Source organism: Scylla paramamosain, chromosome 41, assembly GCF_035594125.1.
Source record: "Scylla paramamosain isolate STU-SP2022 chromosome 41, ASM3559412v1, whole genome shotgun sequence".
Classification (NCBI taxonomy): Eukaryota; Metazoa; Arthropoda; class Malacostraca; order Decapoda; family Portunidae; genus Scylla; species Scylla paramamosain.
The window spans coordinates 346,682-359,190 of record NC_087191.1 but is presented as its reverse complement, the minus strand read 5'-3'; the positions used below and the strand labels follow the sequence as shown (position 1 = coordinate 359,190).

The 12,509-nt window shown below is 39.6% G+C and overlaps 1 protein-coding gene across 1 annotated transcript; it reads left to right on the top strand.

The window, feature by feature from the left end:
- The first annotated feature begins 1,104 nt into the window (after window positions 1–1,104).
- Window positions 1,105–7,806, top strand: LOC135093120 (uncharacterized). Its single transcript, XM_063992027.1, has 2 exons — window positions 1,105–1,259; window positions 6,653–7,806. Exons 1-2 carry the CDS (start codon window positions 1,227–1,229, stop codon window positions 7,517–7,519), a joined length of 900 nt encoding a protein of 299 aa, XP_063848097.1. The 5' UTR covers window positions 1,105–1,226; the 3' UTR covers window positions 7,520–7,806.
- The last annotated feature ends 4,703 nt before the right edge of the window (window positions 7,807–12,509 follow it).

Below are 12,509 nucleotides of genomic sequence, written 5' to 3'. Positions count from 1 at the left end.
ATCGCTGTCATGTTTGAGACGAATGCGGAGAAATATTCTGAAAGGCTTGATAACTGAGTGAATAGCACGGTATGACAATGAAGCATAGACATTAATTATCATGAGAGTTTCACGACAGGACTCAACAACTGACCCAAGGCGTCATCCACCTTAGAAAGCAACAGCAAGGGGAGTACGAGCTCCCGCCTATACAACACCATGAAGGCTAGAGGGTCACGTCTCGAGGACATGGTCGACCAGCCCTCGGAAACCAGAGTTTTTATATTTATCCATACGGATACTATAAAAGTAAAATGACTTCATGGACAAAGGGGATCCGCCTACTGGGATTATGAAGGGAGCTAAGACCTCCACCCACAATGCATCCCAGCCCAAATACCATCCAACACACGGCGACCTGAAAAGGTAGCCCCTCTGGTGAGCGGCACCGTTGATCCTTACTGGCAGCCTAACTCTGGGAACCATTTAGTCTGGTCCTTCACTGACTACCTTGCTAGCATGGGTAGCCATCTCCTTATAAGAAGGGGTGGAGCGGTAGCCGAAGCCCCCACTAGCCTCGCTCGCCAGTCAGTAGGGACGCGCAAGCCTCCCCACCACGACAAGGCGGTTCCCAATACGAGAGCTTCCATATGGTTGCATGCGGCAATCTCAGAAGCTATAAATTCTTATAATAAATGTCTTAAAACAGAAACATAATCATATTCATGAATTTTGAAGTGATAAAACCATCTTATTCGGGGAAAATTCTGTGGATTCCCACGACGCCACTCCTCCACTGATGAGAGAGAGAGAGAGAGAGAGAGAGAGAGAGAGAGAGAGAGAGAGAGAGAGAGAGAGAGAGAGAGAGAGAGAGCTAATTGACGTGTGCAAAGGAAAAAGTAAAAATATTCCCTGAAAAATGGAATAATCTCATGAAAACTGGGAAACAAATTTAACTCGCCTGCAAAAAACATAAATAGTTAGATGCACAATCTTAACATCCCCAAAACACACACACACACACACACACACACACACACACACACACACACACAAACACACATGTTAAGTTCCCACACAACTAAAAATCATGAATTCCCTTCATTCCCTCCCCCTCCACAGATAAGACCGGGGATTCTTAAATAAAAGGAAGGCAAGAGGCAATAGGGACACATTGCAACACCTCACTGCTCACCTTCTGCTAATCAATCTTCAGTGCTTTCATTGGTTCTACTTTCAGCGTCGCCATGTACAAGTTTTTCCTGACGATGGTTTTCATGGTAGGTGGTTCTTACAGTCATCTCTCCTCCTTCCACTTCCCTTTTACAATGCTTTCGTTGGTTCTATTTTCAGCGCCACCGCCATATACAAGCCATATACAAGGGTGGCTTTCACGGTAAGTGGCTCTCCTTGCATACGTCCCTTCTTCAGGTATTTGGGTTTCATAACAGATCCTTTCCCTCTCCTCAGTAGTGCTCTGAGTATTAATAGCAACCAGTCTGATTCGGTGCCATGTCATTTCGTCAGTGAATCAGTGAGAGGAGAGTAGTTAATAAGATGAAATGCTCTTCATTCCACCCTGATTTAAAGCTTTCATTCAATGCCTTTTAAAAACTTTGTGTCTAACCTCAACAAGATTCTTAACGATGCATCTTCTATTATATGCATTATTTTACTTTATTAAATATTAAATAAGAAAAAATGGGAAACACATGTACATATGGCTTACATTCTTTCAGACAAGGCAATAGTGGTATCAAGAATGTTTTCAAGGGGGAGTTCCACTGTATGTGGCTCAGGCACCAATTACAAATTTTTACCAATGGTGGATATTATTTATTTTTTTTTTTCTTTTATGTAATACGGGTATTGTCCAAGGGCAACAAAAAGGAAGAGAAAAAAAAAGAAAAGAAAAAGAAACACTGAGTATAAGCATCTGGAAACCACCCTCTTAAAAAAAATCAAAACATAGGAAGGGATAAATACATAAATAGGCATGTAGTTCCAGAGTTTACCGGAAGAAAGAGTTGAAAAATTGAAAATACTGGTCATTCTTGCATTTGAGAGGTAGACAGAGTAGGTGTTAAAGAAAATAGAAAATCTGTCACTTAACTCCTGCCTTTAACTATGAGGCAGTAGACACCTGCCAAAATAATAATTACTCCCAGTTCTGTCTGAAGCAATCAGAGAGTACTGTGAACTTATCAATAACCCAGTAGTGACCTCACTGAACGTATGTCTCAATACATCAGGAGACAGCAAATGGTCCCAGGTCGGACTTCTCTGGTCGGACTTTCTCTGGTATTGACACTAATTTTTTTCATTAACTTCTGCAATATTCGCGTCCTTAGATCTAATTTTCAATCTGTATAAACACCACCTCTCTTCTATCAAACCTCATATTTTCCTCAAAGAAACACAGGTGTCTGAGGCAACTGACAGAAGCCTCTCCTCTGTTCCGTCATATTCTCTCTCCTCATCCTCAGTCCAAAGCTGGATGTGGGTCAATGTGCGCAACGAGTTAACTTGCTCTCGTGCCTACGCTCTTGAATCATCCGAATTGTCCACCATTTGGCTACAACTATAGAGTCACTCGAAATAAATTATCTGTGTTGTATACCTCTCACTTATATATACGAGTATATATATATATATATATATATATATATATATATATATATATATATATATATATATATATATATATATATATATATATATATATATATATATATATATATATATATACTCGTATATATATATATATCATCCAAAGCTGATGATGAATAATGAACTCTCCACAAGAGGGAAGAGAATCAGACTGTACTCCACTTTCGGAGTTATCTTTATATATATATATATATATATATATATATATATATATATATATATATATATATATATATATATATATATATATATATATATATATATATATATATATATATATATATATATATATATATATATATATATGTAACTTCATCTCAACTTCATGTAACTTCATCTCAAATTTCCTTCCTGGCCGTTTTATTGCTACTGTGGTAGACGGTCACTGTTCCTCTCCAAAATCCTGGTGTTCCCCAGGGTTTTGTCCTGTCACCCACTCTCTTCCTATTTTTCATGAATGTTCTTCCAACAATTTTTTTTGTCCTATCCATTCCCACGCTGATGATACCACCTGGCACTTTTTTACGTCTTTTCGTAGACGCCCAGCCCTTCACCAAGTAAGCAGATCACAGAGAGAGGCCACAGAACACTTGACTTCTGATCTCCCAAAAAATTCTGACTGTGGCGCTTGATTTCTCGAAATGTCATTTTAGCACTATAAAAAGAAAAAAAAACTTCCCCCTTGGTATTCCTGTCAGACAAATATGTCCTATTGCAGCTTACGAAAGTATGAGAAGCGAATAATGTCTGCTATCGAAACGTTTGTTTGGACTTATGATTGTCAAATGTTTGAATGTCAAAATCCCATCTGGGATTTTGAGTCCCCATCTGGGGAAGGGACCACAAATGTCCCCAGGTCGGACTGCCCTTCGGACGACGACACCTAAGTGTCTTGACACCCCCTTCAACTTTTTCTACATTAACTTTTTCACAACATTCGTGGTCTAAGATCTAATTTTCAATCTTTTTTTCAATCTTCCTCACTGAAACTCTGAGGCAACTGACAGTAGCCACTTTTTTGTTCCCTCCTACTTTCTCTATCCTTATTTTCGATCCAAAGCTGGATGTTACGTTTATGTGCACAACGATTTAATCTGCTCTCGAGCCCACGGTCTTGAATCTTCCGAGTTTTTCACCATCTGGCTACGACTACAGAGTCACTCTCAAACTAAATTTATCTGTGCTGTATACCTCTCGCCTAACTCCTCTGACTATAAGAAATTCTTTAACTACTTAACTTCCAAAGTGGATCCCTTTTGCAGAGATCTCCATTCTTGGAAACTTCAATGTTCACCACTAGCTTTGGCTTTCCTCTCCCTTCACTGACCATCTTGGTGAACTAGCCTTCAACTTTGCTATCCTCCATGACATAGAGCAATTGGTGCAACACCCTACTCGTATTCCTGACCATCTTGGAGATACGCCCAACCTCCTTGACCTTCTCCTGACCTCTAATCCTTCTGCTTATGCTGTCACCCTCTCTTCTCCGTTGGGCTCCTCCGACCACAATCTCATATCTGTATCTTGTCCTATCGCTCCAATCCCTCCTCAGAATCCCACTAAGCGAAGGTGCCTCTGGCACTTTGCTAGTTGGGGGGACCTGAGGAGGTATTTTGCTGATTTGCCTTGAAATGATTACTGCTTCCGTGTCAGAGACTCGTCTTTGTGTGCTGAGCACATAACAGAGGTGATAGTGTCTGGCATGGAGGCGTACATTCCTCACACTTTTTCTCGACCTAAACCTTCCAAACTTTGGTTCAACACAGCTTGTTCTCGTACTATACATGATAGAGAGGTGGCCCACAAAAGGTACTTAAGCTTTCCATCACCAGAATATTATGCACTTTGTATTTCTGCCTGGAGCCATGCCATGTCTGTTCTCCAACTAGCCAAAAACTCCTTCATTATCAGAAAGTGTCAAAATCTTTCAAGATCTAACTCCCCTCGTGACTTCTGGCATCTAGCCAAAAATATCTCCAATAACTTTGCTTCTTTTTCTTTCCCTCCTTTATTTCAACCAAATGGCACCACTGCTATCACATCTATTTCTAAGGCTGAACTCTTCGCTCAAACCTTTGCTAAAAACTCTACCTTGGACGATTCAGGGTTTGTTCCTCCCTCTCCTCCACCCTCTGACTACTTCATGCTATCTATTAAAATTCTTCGTAATGATGTTTTCCATGCCCTCGCTGGCCTAAACCCTCGGAAGACTTATGGACCTGATGGGATCCCTCCTATTGTTCTCCGAAACTGTGCCTCCGTTCTTGCACCCTGCCTAGTCAAGCTCTTTCAGCTCTGTCATCATCTACCTTTCCTTCTTGCTGGAAGTTTGCCTGCTTCTAAAAGCCTGTTTCTAAAAAGGGTGACCGTTCTAATCCTTCAAACTACCGTCCTATTGCTTTAATTTCCTGCCTATCTAAAGTTTTTTAATCTATCCTTAACTGGAAGATTCTTAAACATCTATCACTTCACAACCTTCTATCTGATCGCCAGTATGTGTTCCGTCAAGGCCGCTCTACTGGTGATCTTCTGGCTTTTCTTACTGAGACTTGGTCATCATCTTTTAGAGATTTTTGGTGAAACTTTTGCTGTTGTCTAGGGCATTTCAAAAGCTTTTGAGAGAGTCTTGCACAAAGCTTTGATTTCCAAACTACCCTCCTACGGCTTCTATCCTTATCTCTGTAACTTCATCTCAAGTTTCTTTTCTGACCGTTCTATTGCTGCTGTGGTAGACTTTCAATGTTCTCCTCCTAAATCTATTAACAGTGGTGTTACTCAGGATTCCGGCCTGTCACTTACTCTCTTCTTGTTATTCATTAATGATCTAAACCAAACTTCTTGTCCTATCCATTCCTACGCTGATGATACCACCCTGCACTTTTTTTCACGTCTTTTCATAGACGTCCAACCCTTTAGGAAGTAAACATTTCACGCAGGGAAGCCAGAGAACGCCTGCCTTCTGATCTTTCTAAAATTTCTGATTGGGGCAGAGCAAACTTGGTTTAATCCCTCAAAAACTCAATTCCTCCGTCTATCATCTCGACACAACCTTCCAGACAACTATCCCCTCTTCTTCAATGACACTCAACTGTCCCCCCTCTTCTACACTGAACATCCTCGGTCTTTCCTTTACTTATAGTCTGAACTGGAAACTTCACATATTATCTCTAGCTAAAACAGCTTCTATGAAGTTAGGTGTTCTGAGACGTCTCTAGCAGTTTTTCTCACCCCCTCAGCTCCTAACTTTGTACAAGGGCCTTATCCGTCTATGTATGGAGTATGCTTCACATGTCTCGGGGGGGAGGTTCCACTCATACCGCTCTTCTAGACAGAGTGGAATCAAAAGCTTTTCCTCTCATCAACTCCTCTCCTCTAAATGACTGTCTTCAGCCTCTCTCTCATTGCCGCAATGTTACATCTCTAGCTGTCTTCTACCGCTATCTTCATGCTAACTGCTCTTCTCATCTTGCTAACTGCATGCCTGCCCTCCTCCCGCGGCCTCGCTGGACAAGACTTTCTTCTTTCTCTCATCCCTATTCTGTCCACCTGTCCAATCATTCATCCCTTTCTCTGGTAAACTCTGGAACTCCCTGCCAGCTTCTGTATTTCCATCTTCCTTTGACTTGAATTCCTTCAAGAGAGAGGTTTCAAGACACTTATCCTTCATTTTTTTGACTACCGCTTTGGACCCTTTTATGAGACTGGTATCTCTGTGGGCTTTTTTTTTTTTATTGGATTTTTGTTGCCCTTGGCCAGTGTCCCTCCTACACACAAAAAAAAGTAGTAGTAGTAGTAGTAGTAGTACTAGTTTTTGTTGTTGTTGTTGTTGTTGTTGTTGTTGTTGTTGTTGTAGTAATGGTAGTAGTAGTAGGCAGTAGAAGCAACGTACAATTATTTATATAATCATTACAGTGTGAACTTTTTTTTTTAATTACCTAATAAAACACACAAGGAAGTCTTGCCATTACTGCCGCACAGAAGTAATAACACATTACTTCCACAGGAGTGTCTTCTCCCTGGGGTGTTCGCAATCTGTGAGCCCAACTGCAAAGGGAAGGCCCCTGGTGACCAAGTGGCAGACCCCAAGAACTGCACCAAGTACTACATCTGCATGGTCGGTGAGATTCCCTCCCACACTTCTCTCCCGTGCCAACCTGGTAACATTTTTGATCCAATTCAAGAAGAGTGCTCACCTGGGAACACATGCACGGCACTCTGTGTTCCCCCTGACTGCCACCTGACCTGTACTGAGGAAGTGGACCTCATCTCTGACCCCAGTGACTGTGGCACATACAGGATGTGTTTGGCAGGTGTCGTAGTTGGGGAGCCACAGCACTGTCACTCAGACACGCCGTATTTTAACGGGAAATTCTGTGGGACTGATGCAAGCCAATGTTGCAGTGAGTTGTGCACGCCGTACTGCTACAAGAATGTAATCCAGGCGCCAGACCCTCAAGACTGTAAGGCGTTTTACATCTGCCTGGAGGAGGGCGAGCCCAGCCAGGACAACCACTTCTATTGCCCGAATGATGAGATCTTTGATATCAGTTTGGGCCGATGTACTCCCGACGCACAGTGCAGGCTACTGTGTGACGACAGCACATCTGGCCCTACAGTTACTCCCTACACCACCTCATCCACCGCTCCTGACGGCATCATCACAAGTACTCCAGGTGGATGTAAAGACTCCCTGACTTGTATCGATGCTGGCTTTTTCGCCCAATGCACCACGTGTCAGCCAGGTTACTTCCAGTGTAAAGGTGTGGGCCAGCAGGGTATCCTTCACTCGTGTCCTGACGGTAAAGTCTTCAATACTAATGACAACGCCCCTTTCTGCATCTCCCCTGAAAACTGTCCCTTCTTTCCATAACACACACACCTGGAGATTTAGGAACTTTTGTCAGGATTTTCCAGTTCTTTATTTCCATAAAACTTTTTATATATGAGAAAACATATATGATATGTTTACGTCTTTGTACAGGTGACTCGGTTTACACCATTTTATTTATTTTTTTTACATAAAATTGGTTTAACATAACTTAAAATATATTAAATTTAATTGAATTTACAAAGTGCTTTAACTTTAGCGCTGTACATCCGTAAATACTGAATTAATCGCTGTACATGCTTAAATATTAAATAAAAGTTTTCCATTTCTATCTGCATTTATATTTCTGCATTCATATTTAAGATTACAACTAATAAACAAAAACAAACTGTAGAAAGAAGTATATATATATATATATATATATATATATATATATATATATATATATATATATATATATATATATATATATATATATATATATATATATATATATATATATAATTTTTTCTTATGAAGGAAGGACACTGGCAAAGGGCAACAAAAATCCAATAAAAAAAAAAAAAAACTGAGATGCCAGTCCCAGAAAAGGGTCCAAAGCGGTAGTCAAAAATTGAAGGATAAGTGTCTTGAAACCTCCCTCTTGAAGGAATTCACGTCATAGGAAGGTGGAAATACAGAAGCAAGCAGAGAATTCCAGAGTTTACCAGAGAAAGGGATGAATGATTGAGAATACTGGTTAACTCTTGTGCTATAGAAGTGGACAGAATAGGGATGAGAGAAAGAAGAAAGTCTTGTTCAGCGATGCCGCGGGAGGAGGGGAGGCATGCAGTTAGCAAGATCAGAAGGGCAATTAGCATGAAAATAACGGTAGAACACAGCTACAGATGCAGCATAGCGGCGATGAGAGAGAGGCTGAAGACAATCAGTTAGAGAAGAGGAGTTGATGAGACGAAAAGCTTTTGATTCCACCTTGTCTAGAAGAGCCGTATGCGTGGAACCCCCCCAGACATGTGAAGCATCCTCCACACATGGACGGATAAAACCCTTGTACAGAGTTAGCAGCTGGGGGAGGAGGGGGTGAGAAAACTGGTGGAGACGTCTCAGAATGCCTAACTTCAAAGATGCTGTTTTAGCTAGAGATGAGATGTGAATTTTCCAGTTCAAATTATAAGTGAAGGACAGACCGAGGATGCTCAGTGTAGAAGAGGGAGATAGTTGAGTGTCATTGAAGAAGAGTGGATAATTGTCTGGAAGGTTGAGTCGAGTTGATAGATGGAGGAATTGAGTTTTTGAGGCATTGAACAATACCAAGTTTGCTCTACCCCAATGAGAAATTTTGGAAAGATCAGAAGTCTGGCGTTCTGTGGCTTCCCTGCGTGAACTGTTTACTTCCTGAAGTGTTGGACGTCTATGAAAAGACATGGAAAAGTGCAGGGTGATATCATCAGCGTAGAAGTGGATAGGACAAGAAGTTTGGTTTAGAAGATATCAGAAAAAAAACTGTCTTAGCTACGAAAACACGGCCAGGAGTCTTGGAACCCCAGCAATTACAGCTCATCCCTGGCCGTCACCATCCTTTCCAGCCACGTGAACCACAGCTAAGTTATCAGTTATTTGTAATTATATTTAGTGATACTTTCTCTGATTAAGTGTTAGATGGGAGAGAATATGGTCAGTAAAAAACCCTAAATCTTTCCCACAGTATTATTATTATTATTATTATTATTATTATTATTATTATTATCATTATTATTATTATTATTATTATTATTATTATTATTATCATTATTATCATTATCATCATTATTATTATTATTATTATTATTATTATTATTATTATTATTATTATTATTATTATTATTATTATTATTATTATTATTATTATTATTATTATTATTATTATTAGTAGTAGTAGTAGTAGTAGTAGTGGCTGTTGTTGTTGTTGTTGTTGTTGCTGTTGTTGTTGTTGCTGTTGTTGTTGTTGTTGTTGTTGTTGTTGTTGTTGTTGTTGTTGTTGTTGTTGTTGTTGTTGTTGTTGTTGTTGTTGTTATTGATGTTGTTAACTTCTTTCCAGCATGCTGGATGGAAATAGCTGGCTAAACATATGCCCAATATTCAGAGATATGTTTTTTTTTTTTTATGAATAATAAGAAGAGAGTGGGTGACAGGACAGAACCCTGAGGAACACCACTGTTAATAGATTTAGGAGAAGAACAGCGAACGTCTACCACAGCAGCAATAGAACGGTCAGAAAGGAAACTTAAGATGAAGTTACAAAGAGAAGGATAGAAGCTGTAGGAGGATAGTTTGGAAATCAAAGCTTTGTGCCAGACTCTATCAAAAACTTTTGATATGTCCAAGGCAACAGCAAAAGTTTCACCAAAATCTCTAAAAGAGCATGACCAAGACTCAGTAAGGAAAGCCATAGCTTTCCAGTACCAGTAGAGTGGATATGTTAAAAACTTTAGATTTAGAAAATCGAAGATTTGGAAATCGAAGCTTTGTCCCAGACTCATTCAAAACCTTCCTTTTGAGAATAGATTAAAGACTTCAGATAGGTAGGAAATTAAAGCAATAGGACCGTAGTTTCAGGGATTAGAACGGTCACCCTTTTTAGGAACAGGCTGAATGTAGGCAAACGTCCAGCAAGATGGAAAGGTAGATATTGACAGACAGAGATGAAAGAGTTTGACAAGGCAAGGTGCAAGCACGGAGGCACAGTTTCGGAGAGCAATAGGAGGGACCTCAGCAGGTTCATAAGCCTTACGAGGTTTAGGCCAGCGAGGAAATGGAAAACATCATTGCGAAGAATTTTAATAGGTAGCATGAAGTAGTCAGAGGGTGGAGGAGAGGGAGAAACAAACCCTGAATCGTCCAAGGTAGAGTTTTTAGCAAAGGTTTGAGCGAATAGTTCAGCTTTAGAAATAGATATGATAGCAGTGGTGCCATCTGGTTGAAATAAAGAAAGGAAAGAAGAAGAAGAAAAGTTATTGGAGATATTTTTGGCTAGATGCCAGAAATCATGAGGGGAGTTAGATATTAAAATATTTTGACACTTTCTATTAATGAAAGAGTTTTTGGCAAGTTGGAGAATAGACTTGCCATGGTTCCAGGCAGAAATATAAAGTGTATGATATTTTAGTGATGGAAGGCTTAAGTTCCTGTTGTGGGCCACCTCTCTATCATGTATAATACGAGAAGAAGCTGTGTTAAACCTTCCAAACCTGTGTTTGGAAGGTTTACGTTGAGAAAAAGAGTGAGGAATGTACGCCTCCCTACCAGACACTATTACTTCTGTTATGCGCTCAGCACACTAAGACGGGTCTCTGTAATGGAAGCAGTAGTCATTCAAAGGAAAATCAGCAAAATACCTCCTCAGGTCCCCCAACTAGCAGAGGGAAAACGACAGAGGCACCGTCGCCTTAGGGGGATCCTGAGGAGAGATTGTAGCGATAGGACAAGATACAGATATGAGATTGTGATCGGAGGAGCCCAAAGGAGAAGAGAGGGTGACAGTATAAGCAGAAGGATTAGAGGTCAGGAAAAGGTCAAGAATATTGGGCGTGTCTCCAAGACTGTCAGGAATACTAGTAGGGTTGCACCAATTGCTCTATGTCGTGGAGGATAGCAAAGTTGAAGGCTAGTTCACCGGGATGGTCAGTGAAGGGAGAGGAAAGCCAAAGCTGGTGGCGAACATTGAAGTCTCCAAGAATGGAGATCTCTGCAAAAGGGAAGAGTCAGAATGTGCTCCACTGTGGAAGTTAAGTAGTTGAAGAATTTCTTATAGTCAGAGGAGTTAGGTGAGAGGTATACAGCACAGATAAAATTAGTTTGAGAGTGACTCTGTAGTCGTAGCCAGATGGTGGAAGACTCAGAAGATTCAAGAGCGTGGGCACGAGATCAGGTTAAGTCATTGCGCACATAAACGCAACATCCAGCTTTGGATTGAAAATGAGGATAGAGAAAGTAGGAGGGAACACAAAAGAGGATACTCTGAGTTGCCTCAGATACCTGAGTTTCAGTGAGGGAAAGAAGATGAGATTTAGAATAAGAGAGGTGGTGTTCTACAGACTGAAAATTAGATCTCATACAGGGAATGTTGCAGAAGTTAATGAAGAAAAGTTGAGGGTGTTGTCAAGTGTTGTCAATCAGAAGAACAGTCCAATCTGGGGACATTTGTGGTCCCCTCCCCAGATGGGGACTCCGAGGCTGGTGTTGGGAATGATATGATGATTTTGAATTTTTGAGTGAAGTGTGTGTGTGTGTGTGTGTGTGTGTGTGTGTGTGTGTGTGTGTGTGTGTGTGTGTGTGTGTGTGTAATTAGATGCTTGTAGTTTCGTGTGGATGAAGAGAGTCGTCTTTAGAGGGCGTTAGAGAGGTGGCCAGAATGGTTTATGGTTTATCAGAATATGGTTTATCATTGTGTATTAAATATGTGAAGGGATTCGAATCGGAAGTGTAATGTGAAGTGTTCGAAATATTTAATGAAATTTTATATGAAGAGAGATGAAACAATTTTCGTAGTTTTTTCGATGTTGACGGAAGTCGTATATAATCGTCTGAGTGTAAATATATGTAAATAATACACATTAAGTAAAAAATTATAAAATCTTAAACGTGTTTCCTTGAACCTACAAAAGTCAGTCTTAGAGATTAGGAACACAGCAAGATTGTGCTACATACAAGCTCGATATATATATATATATATATATATATATATATATATATATATATATATATATATATATATATATATATATATATATATATATATATATATATATATATATATATATATATATATATATATATATATATATATATATATATATATATATATATATATATATATATATATATATATATATATATATATATATATATATATATATATATATATATATATATATATATATATATATATATATATATAAAAGATCCTGCTTTACAGGTGCACTAGCCCACAACCAGTTCACCCCAGCAATGTAATTACACTAACAAATACATGAAGAATCAACAATTCGGCCAA